Source organism: Zingiber officinale, chromosome 10B (genome assembly GCF_018446385.1).
Source record: "Zingiber officinale cultivar Zhangliang chromosome 10B, Zo_v1.1, whole genome shotgun sequence".
Lineage (NCBI taxonomy): Eukaryota > Viridiplantae > Streptophyta > Magnoliopsida > Zingiberales > Zingiberaceae > Zingiber > Zingiber officinale.
Window position 1 is genome coordinate 1,906,911 of NC_056005.1, and position 10,854 is coordinate 1,917,764.

The following is a 10,854-nucleotide window of genomic DNA, read 5'->3' on the forward strand; positions in this document are numbered from 1 at the left end:
TCATTCAAATTCTTCTTAATTCATCAAACAAGAGATCGCAAAATAGATTGCACAGAAAAGATTCATTAATTAGTTCTTTTACCTTCCAACGTAGATTGATTCGATTGTTCTAAAGGGATTTGAATTTGATCGAGTAATTCCGGAGAAGAATTTGCACGATAACTACCCATCACAATTATCTCATTAAAAATGAAGAACAATCTGCAATGCCAAAAGTCCATCAGAACAAATCGAAGAATGAAAAAAAAAAAAAAAAAAAGGAAGAAAAACGAGAGAAATGTACCTTTTGGTCGGAGAAAATTGAGAGAGAGGAATCTAATGAAACATAATTAGATCGCCAAGGATTCTTTCCCACGACACTCCATCAAAGACAGATAAACTTGATGGCCATGGTCTATTTCTAGATTCCTGAACGATTTCATTATAACTGATGTCTAAGTTTAGGACTGTAAATGAATGAATCGGATGTGCAAGAACAAATTTAGTTTACTATTCAATTCAATAAAACTCTCATTCAATTTAAAACGATGATTAGGCATGATTTAACCAAATATGACTCATTATAAATTCGTGCATGTGTTTTACTAAACGTTCCTTCAGTTTATCTGTTTCCGTCTGAGCTCAAATTAATTTTAGGCTTTTAGCTCAACATTAATGTACTAAAAGTGTTTGCCAAGTTTATAAAAAATATATATATAAAAAAAAAGAAACAGGTATCAATTGAAAAAATCATCAGGGTGCAATTATACTCATTCAATAGAATTTAATATCTTTAATTAAATCAAGGATATCTTGCAAAAAGTACTTCACAATCAATTACAGTTCAAAATTATATATTTACTAGCCCATTATAATTTAAATATTTAGAAAAAAACACTGTATAATTAACTTTTTTTAAGAAAATAATTAATTTTATATAACATAACAATACTAAGGTTAGGGTAACCAATCTTGTAATATAATCAAGATTTCATTATGAAATTGATTATCTTATTTTAGCATTGTAATATAATAAATATTACGTTATAATATTGATGATTTTATAATAAAATTTTATAATCTGGATTATAAGACTAACACCATATAATCCGATTATATTTTAAGCTCAATGTTTAACTAAAATTGAAATGTTAAATAAATCTCTATTCCATTTTTTGCACCAATTGGTTGTCGACGTCGTTGTCACCACCGTCGGCCAATCGTGGACCGCCGTTGCTGCCTTCAAGCGTCGATGCGGCGCCGTAAGTCGTCAACCACCGCCTCCGAGCATCGGCGCCGCGCCGAAGGTTGTCGACCACCGCCACCGCCTCCAAGCATCGACGTCGTACTGTAGGCCAACGACTACTATTACTGCTAGAGGTCGTGAGATATTTTTATCATTTGATAATAATATTAATTATATTTTTATAAAAATTATAGACGTCAAACAAAAATATAATGATCCTTAAAATTAAAGATTACATGTACACATACAGAATTAGGAAACGAAGTAATATAATATTAATTACATTATATTAGAATAAAAATTTTATAATATTACAAACTTATTACATTATTCCTAACCTAATGCAGCCTAATAATATAATTAATTCATACATTTAATTAATCCGTTTTTAATGTGACTCTCTCAATATTTAATTAGTTATCCTAAATAAAAATGGAGGATGGTAACAATTCAATTATTTTTATTAACTGTTAATTAGAAAAAATATTACAAATTTAAATAATTTAATTTAATTTATTTCTAAAATAATTATCAATTTTACGGTTGCCTATTAAATATTTAACAATCGAATTTATTTCCTAAATAATTAATAACTTTCACTTTAGTTATTAAATTTGACTATCTTACAATTAAATTAACTTTAATAAACAACTAAGAATGTATACAATTTAATTAACTTTAATAACCAACTAACAATGCCTTGCTTTCTCTGCTCCCCTCTCATTCTCTAATTTTTACTATAACTTTCTTTTTCTTATCATTTTTATATCACAACATATTAATCATCTGTTTCGACTCTTCTACATGTTGATACAATTACATTAATTTATCTGTATCCCATCTCCATCGATTATTCAGAACAAATCATAAGCACATCAATTTATCTATGTATTTAATGTTGGATATTGGGGCCTAAATGGACCAATACGATTTTGAGGAGGAAAAATCGGAAGCCATCAATTGTTGAAAGTCGTAATTGACTTCAAAATTGAAATCTACGTTTCGCGTAGATAGATTTAGACTATTAATTTGCTCAAAACCGATTAAGGGTGAATGAGAAATTAATGTTCAAAGTCGGCCCAAAATAACGTTGGTTATTCATTAAGGAAATGCAAGGGAGAATAGTCCCACATCGGAAATTTCCGATGTGCATTCCTTACTTATTAATGATGTTGAGTTATTGGAGTTAACTCAGAAAAGTACCAGGTACTCTCTGCTCAGGGGTGAGCAGGTGCTCGCACCTGTGAGCCCGCCACCCGCCACGTGCGCACGTGCGCACGGAGATGACTGGACAGTTGGTTGGGCGAACGGATGGCAGCCGTTGATCAACGTTGATCAAAGAAGTATGGTGGATCGCTTGTGATGCGATCTAGAGCGTTGGATCACAATGAGTCACGATCTGACGGCTTGGGATGAGACATGATCTGAAGCATCGGATCAATGGATCCAGATTCGATGGCTGATAGATCTGAGGGTCACAACTCTTAGATCTGATGGATGAGATTAAAGGGGCTATGTGAAGGGTTATAACTCTTCAGTCCGGACGGCCCAAATTAATCCACCCAAAGTTCACACCCCTCCCAAAAGCCTCTTCCTTCTCTATAAATAGAACCCTCCAGATTGGAATCAAATCACTCAACTAAATCTTCTCTTCCTCAAGTATTCACTCACTCATCTTGTGCATTCAAGAGTCCAAGAAGCCTACGAGAAGGTTCGCTGGTCTCGGAAGTCGGAGTGCTACGATTCTGAGACGATTGTCGTCGTTGTATCTTGGGAACGAATTGCAACAATCCGTTAAGCACCGTAGCGGAGCAATATCGTTGACGGAGATAGTGTCGAACACTAGCCTCGACGATCAGTTTGCATACTCCGGAATTTACCGGAACCAACAGTCGTAAACGATATTCCGTACAAACTGATATGGCTACCAACGACGTTCCGACCGCTGTTCCGACGGCCGTTCCGACCGCCGTTCCGACATCCATTCCGCACGGAGAAAAGCCGGAGAAATTCACCGGAGCCGACTTCAAAAGATGGCAGCAGAAGATGCTGTTCTACTTAACAACGCTAAACCTTGTACGGTTTTTGCGTGAAGACCCGCCAGTCGCTACGGACGGTAGCAAGGCTGCTTGCGATACGTGGACGCACGGAGATTTTCTGTGTCGCAACTACATTCTCAACGCCTTGGACAACACGTTGTATAACGTGTATTGTTCATTGGAGACAGCGAAATCTTTGTGGGAATCGCTTGAGAAGAAATACAAGACCGAAAATGTCGGACTGAAGAAATTCATCGTCGGCCGGTTTCTGGATTTCAAGATGGTGGACTCAAAGAGCGTCTCATCTCAAGTCCAAGATATGCAATTAATACTGCATGATCTGGACGCCGAAGGAATGAAGCTGAACGAGTCATTCGCAGTTGCTGCGGTAATTGAGAAGCTCCCTCCGTCATGGAAGGATTTCAAGAATTACCTAAAGCACAAGCAAAAGGAGATAGGGCTGCAAGACCTGATCCTGAGGCTACGAATAGAGGAGGATAATCGAAAGTTATCCGACTGCAGAGGAACCAAGCGGACTATAGACGATATGTCCAACCTGGTCGAGCCGAACGCTAAAAAACCGAAACAGTTCAAGAAGAAGGCACAAGCGAAGAAGTTCAAGGGATCCTGCTACAACTGTGGAAAGGCAGGACACATGTCCAAGGACTGCAGACGCCCGAAGAAGTCAACCAAGGGGCCAAAGGATGCTGCGAACCACGTCTCAACCTTTCTTGAGGACTTGGATCTCACTGCGGTTGTATTTGAAGCCAACTTGGTGGATACCAACCCGAAGCAGTGGTTCATTGATACTGGAGCAACTCGTCATATCTGTTCCGATAAGGCGATGTTCTCCAAGTATACTCCGATAAATGGCAGGAAGCTCTATATGGGTAATTCCACGACGTCGCCAATTGTCGGACTCGGAAAAGTTGTTCTGAAGATGACGTCCGGAAAGGAGCTAACACTCATTGATGTACTCCATGTTCCCGACATCAGTAAGAACCTAGTTTCTGGAGCGGCACTAGTTAAGGCCGGATTTAGGCTAGTGTTCCAGTCAGACAACTTTGTACTTACGAAGAATAATATCTTCGTAGGAAAGGGGTACCTAGAAAAGGGTCTATTCAAAATGGTTGTAATGCCTGTACTCCGAAATATTGATGGTAATAAAATAAATGCTTCCAGCTATGTTGTTGAGTGTTTTAATTTGTGGCATGATCGACTCGGACATGTGCATAATAATACTCTTAAACGTCTCGTCAAATTAAATTTATTATCAAACGTCAATGTTGACGGAACACACAAATGTGAAGTGTGCGTGGAAGCAAAAATGACGAAACTACCTTTTCATTCGGTGGAAAGGTCAACGACTCCTCTAGAGTTAATACATAGTGATCTATGCGACTTGAAATTTGTGCAAACTAGAGGAGGTAAAAAGTATTTTATTACTTTTATCGATGACTGCACAAAATTCTGTTATGTCTTTCTTTTAAGAAGTAAAGACGAAGCCCTAGAGGCATTTAGAACTTATAAAACAGAAGTTGAAAATCAACTTGACAAACGAATTAAAATAATTCGTAGCGATAGAGGTGGAGAATATGGTGCACCGTTTAATGAATTTTGTTCAGAATCTGGCATTATTCATCAAACAACGGCACCTTACTCACCTCAATCAAACGGTGTTGCCGAACGTAAAAATCGGACACTAAAAGAGATGATGAATGCCTTGTTGATAAATTCAGGCTTACCTCAAAACTTGTGGGGGGAAGCAATATTATCGGCAAATCACATTCTCAACAAAATCCCTCATAAGAAAAGTGATAAAACTCCTTATGAACTATGGAAAGGCGGCGAGCCATCGTACAAATACCTGAAAGTGTGGGGGTGCTTGGCAAAGGTCGAAGTACCTAAACCAAAGCAAGTAAAGATCGGACCTAAAACGTTCGATGCGGTATTTGTCGGATATGCCCATAATAGTAGTGCATATCGTTTCCTAGTTCACAAATCAGACATTCCTGATATTCATGTGGGAACAATCATAGAATCTCGGAATGCAATATTCTTTGAAAACGTATTCCCAAATAAGAAGGGAAATGTTGAAAATGATAACAACGGAAGTTCAAACGAGAATGTCGTTACCGAACTTAGCTGTTATAAAAGAACTATTGACGATCAAAGTGAAGAGCCACGTCGTAGCAAACGGGCTAGAGTTGAGAAATCGTTCGGGCCAGATTTCATGACTTTCATGTCAGAAATGGAACCAAGAACATTAAGTGAAGCTCTCTCTAGACCCGATGCTCCAATGTGGAAAGAAGCTGTCAATAGTGAAATTGAGTCTATCATGAATAATCATACTTGGGAATTAGTAGACCTTCCTTCTGGTAATAAACCATTAGGTTGTAAGTGGATACTAAAACGTAAGTATAAAGCTGATGGATCAATTGACAAGTATAAGGCCAGACTTGTAGCCAAAGGGTACAAGCAAGAGGAAGGCCTTAATTACTTCGACACCTACTCACCAGTGACAAGGATTACGTCCATACGAGTGCTAATAGCCATTGCAGCACTGTATGACCTTGAAATACATCAAATGGATGTTAAGACTGCGTTCTTAAATGGTGAGTTGGAAGAAGAAATTTATATGGAGCAACCCGAAGGGTTCATAGCTCCAAGAAATGAGAAAAAGGTGTGTCGACTTGTTAAGTCGTTATACGGACTTAAACAAGCGCCTAAACAATGGCACGAAAAAATTGACAAAGTAATGCTGTCAAACGAATTCAGAATAAATGAATGTGACAAATGCATTTATGTCAAAGACACACCCAAAGGCTATATAATCGTCTGTCTGTACGTATACGACATGCTAATAATGGGGCAGTAATCATGATGTAATCATGACTACAAAGAAAATGTTGACCAAAAATTTCGATATGAAAGATATGGGTCAAGCAGATGTTATATTGGGAATTAAAATTCTCAGGAGATCAGAGGGGATAGTTCTAACACAATCCCATTATGTAGAATCAGTATTGAAAAGATTCAATGCGTACAATCTTTCTACTGTAAAAACACCTATGGATCTAAGTCAACACTTAGCGAAAAACCATGGTGAGACCATATCGCAGTTGGAATACTCTCGGATAATAGGCAGTTTGATGTATCTTACAAACTGCACACGTCCGGATATTGCCTGTACGGTCAACAAGCTGAGTCGTTTCACCAGTAATCCAAACGACGCCCATTGGAAGGCATTGATGCGAGTTCTTAGATATTTGAAATATACTATGAACTATGGATTACATTATGGAAAATATCCCGCTGTGTTGGAGGGATATTGTGATGCTAATTGAATATCAGATACAAAAGACTCCAAATCCACTAGTGGATATGTATTCACGATCGGTGGGGGAGCAGTATCTTGGAAATCCACTAAGCAGGCGCGCATTGCTCGGTCAACTATGGAATCCGAGTTTATAGCACTAGACAAAGCAGCTGAGGAAGCTGAATGGCTGCGGAACTTCTTGGAAGATATTCCGAGCTGGGAAAAACTTGTACCTGCCGTACTGATCCACTGTGATAGTCAATCGGCGATTGGAAGGGCACAGAGTAGTATGTATAATGGGAAGTCAAGACATATACGTCGTAGACATAATACCATTAGGCAGTTGATCTCGAATGGAGTGATTGCAATCGACTATGTTAAGTCCAAAGATAATTTGGCAGATCCTCTTACGAAAGGGTTGAGTCGAGATCAAGTATACTGCTCATCAAGAGGAATGGGATTAAAAAATCTACAACTGAAAACGACTGAAGTGGAAAACCCAACCTTGTTGACTGGAGATCCCAAGATCTTGGTTCAATGGGACAACAAAGTTTCAGAAGTTGTGGTTCAGCACAGGAGATAGTTTATCTCTATCCCAATCCTAGGATGAATTTGTGCTGTCCTACCTCATGTAGTGAGGTTAAGCTTATGCTTTTAGTGACTTCTATACCTTATAAGGTGGAGTATGGTAGGATACTCTTGATAGAAGTGTCACCTATGTGAGTGTGAAGACAGGCCGCTTCAATGAAACACTCATGAATCCAAGATGGTGTCCATGGCCAAAACGGAACCAACCATGAGAACCTAAAGTAGGTGAGATAGGTCTCTGTGTGGGTGTTATTGTCTTAGTATACACAAACAGCTGAGCAGTTCAAGGCATCACGTTCACTGCGCAGCCTAGTATACTCGATAGCATTCCACTACGGAAGGTTCAAAGCCACAAGCTACCTCTCCCGATGCAATGACTTATCGATTGGACTCTTGTAAAGTGTCAGCATGCATACACGCATTACATTAATTTCCATTCATGTGGGGGATTGTTGGATATTGGGGCCTAAATGGACCAATACGATTTTGAGGAGGAAAAATCGGAAGCCATCAATTGTTGAAAGTCGTAATTGACTTCAAAATTGAAATCTACGTTTCGCGTAGATAGATTTAGACTATTAATTTGCTCAAAACCGATTAAGGGTGAATGAGAAATTAATGTTCAAAGTCGGCCCAAAATAACGTTGGTTATTCATTAAGGAAATGCAAGGGAGAATAGTCCCACATCGGAAATTTCCGATGTGCATTCCTTACTTATTAATGATGTTGAGTTATTGGAGTTAACTCAGAAAAGTACCAGGTACTCTCTGCTCAGGGGCGAGCAGGTGCTCGCACCTGTGAGCCCGCCACGTGCGCACGTGCGCACGTGCGCAATGGGCGCTTTGGGCGCTTTGTAGGTGCACTTTGCACTCAGGTGACATTGCAGTGCCTACATGGCACTCGGGTGACGAGTCAGGCTAGTACCTGACATGGCAGTGCCTAGGTGGATCGCTTGTGATGCGATCTAGAGCGTTGGATCACAATGAGTCACGATCTGACGGCTTGGGATGAGACATGATCTGAAGCATCGGATCAATGGATCCAGATTCGATGGCTGATAGATCTGAGGGTCACAACTCTTAGATCTGATGGATGAGATTAAAGGGGCTATGTGAAGGGTTATAACTCTTCAGTCCGGACGGCCCAGATTAATCCACCCAAAGGTCACACCCCTCCCTAAAGCCTCTTCCTTCTGTATAAATAGAACCCTCCAGATTGGAATCAAATCACTCAACTAAATCTTCTCTTCCTCAAGTATTCACTCACTCATCTTGTGCATTCAAGAGTCCAAGAAGTCTACGAGAAGGTTCGCTGGTCTCGGAAGTCGGAGTGCTACGATTCCGAGACGATTGTCGTCGTTGTATTTTGGGAACGAATTGCAACAATCCGTTAAGCACCGTAGCGGAGCAATATCGTTTACGGAGATAGTGTCGAACACTAGCCTCGACGATCAGTTTGCATACTCCGGAATTTACCGGAACCAACATTTAATCTATTATCTTATTAATTTTTCGGGTGATATAAGACGTACATTCTCACCACATAACTTGAGGTGTGATTAATAATCTAATTTTTATTTTATTTTTTGATTAAAATTTGTATATAATAAATCATACTAGTATTGAACAATATTGTTTGATTACTTAATAAATATTTATTTTATATAATTTACACGTATTCATTTATTATATTAACACTTAAACATGTGTGTGCTAAATACTCCTAGGTGACTGATAGCAAAATAGTACCATGAGGAAAAGGTGAAAAGAACTCCATTGAGGAGTGAAATAGAATATGAAATCGTTAGCTCTCAAGCAGTGGAAGGAGAATACGATTTCTGACCGCGTCCTGTTGAAGAATGAGCCGGTGACTCATAGGTAGTGGCTCGGTTAATGAAACCCACGAAGCAATAACGAAAACGAGTCTTCATAAGAATGAGCCGGTGACTCATGTAGAATGAAATTTGGATGAAATTAAGTGATGGTGCGAATCGATTGATGTTGAAGAATCCCCGGATGACACGATGACAAGTAATTATTAAAAAATAATAATCCCCCAATATGACATCTCATAAATTGTCGATTAAAAAATCTCAATCAAGACATTGTTACATCGTCGTAAATCCAACAATGCAACCCACGAAAAGCTTTTCGGTATGATTAAAAAAATTGTGAAAGGATACGAGGAAACCAAAACCTACGATACAAATCATGCAGCGACACAGAGGCATTTGTTATTTTAATCGCTGTCTCCGTATCTCGATCCAAACAGCTGAAGAACAAATACAAATAAAACAACGCTCTAGGACTAATCGAAGCAACTAGGCGCAACCATTCGTAATTACTCTGATTGTGATTTCTCTCTCCAAAAGACAATTTAAATTATCTCACCATTAATTTAGGATAAAATAGTGTAATTATAAATTAATTCGTCATCTACTTATCTATATTTTAAAAAAGGCATTCCTCTTTTAACGATTGCCAAAACAATGCCTCGAACAAATTTAATTAAGATTTACTATTTTTAAGGGCTGATAATTTCGTTTTATAATTCAAATTATTTATTTATTTTATTTAAAATTTAAAGCCATGAATATTTTCGCTAATATTTTTTGTTTTTCATTAACTACAATGTAGCTGACGCACGTCATGATGTCACCATCCTTTCCCTTTCCTGCCCTCTATAAATGGGTCCATCGAGTGGGGCGAACACCAGTCACCACGAAACAGAGCATTGCAGCGTCGAGTCGCTGAAATCGAGCAGAGTTCGTCGATGGAGTCAGTGAAGGGGATGGCGTTGTTAAGCTGCTGGGTGAGTCCCTACGGGCTTCGCTGCAAGATCGGCCTGGCGGAGAAGGCGGTGGAGTACGAGTACCGCGAGGAGAACCTAATGGACAAGAGCGCGCTGCTGCTGCAGGCCAACCCCGTCCACAAGAAGGTCCCCGTCCTCATCCACGACGGCCGCGCCATCTGCGAGTCTCTCCTCATCCTCTACTACATCGACGAGGTCTGTGCCACCGGCTCCCCCATGCTGCCGGCCGACCCCTACGCCCGCGCCCAGGCTCGCTTCTGGGCCGACTTCGCCGACAAAAAGGTTGGGAAATATTTAATGAATTCACTCTCGATCGATGAACACGAGATTCAATTTAAATGACATTTAATTTGCCTTTTTTTCAGATTTTTGACGCCGGAATAAATATGGTGAAGAGCAAAGGCGAGGCGGCGGCGGAAGCGAGGGAGGTGCTGGTGGAGGGGCTGAAGACGCTGGAAGGGGAGCTGGGAGAGAAGGCCTACTTCGGCGGCGAAGGATTTGGGTTCGTCGACATCGTGGTCGCGCCGATCATTGCCTGGCGCAGCGCCTTCGAGAAGTACGGCGGGTTCACGTTGGAGGCGGAGGCGCCGAAGCTGGTGGCATGGGGGAAGCGTTGCGTGGCGGAGCGGGAGACCGTGGCGCAGGCGCTGCCGGACGGCCAGAAAGTGGTCGGTTTCGTGGGGTCCTTCAGGAAGTTCCTGGGTTTAGAGTAAATTTTGGTTGACTTTTGTTGTCTCTTATGTTTTGACTTTGGTAAAAAAGTGTGACGGGGATCGCGTTAGGCGGCCTTGTAATTCTCCTCGTTCTTGTCATGGATCAATAAATAATCCGGGTTCGATCACCCGGCAACGGTGACGTGTTATTTTCATGAA

General features: G+C 40.1%; 1 protein-coding gene across 1 annotated transcript; it reads left to right on the plus strand.

The window, feature by feature from the left end:
- Positions 1-9,890: 9,890 nt before the first annotated feature.
- Positions 9,891-10,854, plus strand: LOC122029814 (glutathione S-transferase U25-like). Its single transcript, XM_042588944.1, has 2 exons — positions 9,891-10,264; positions 10,348-10,854. Exons 1-2 carry the CDS (start codon positions 9,944-9,946, stop codon positions 10,693-10,695), a joined length of 669 nt encoding a protein of 222 aa, XP_042444878.1. The 5' UTR covers positions 9,891-9,943; the 3' UTR covers positions 10,696-10,854.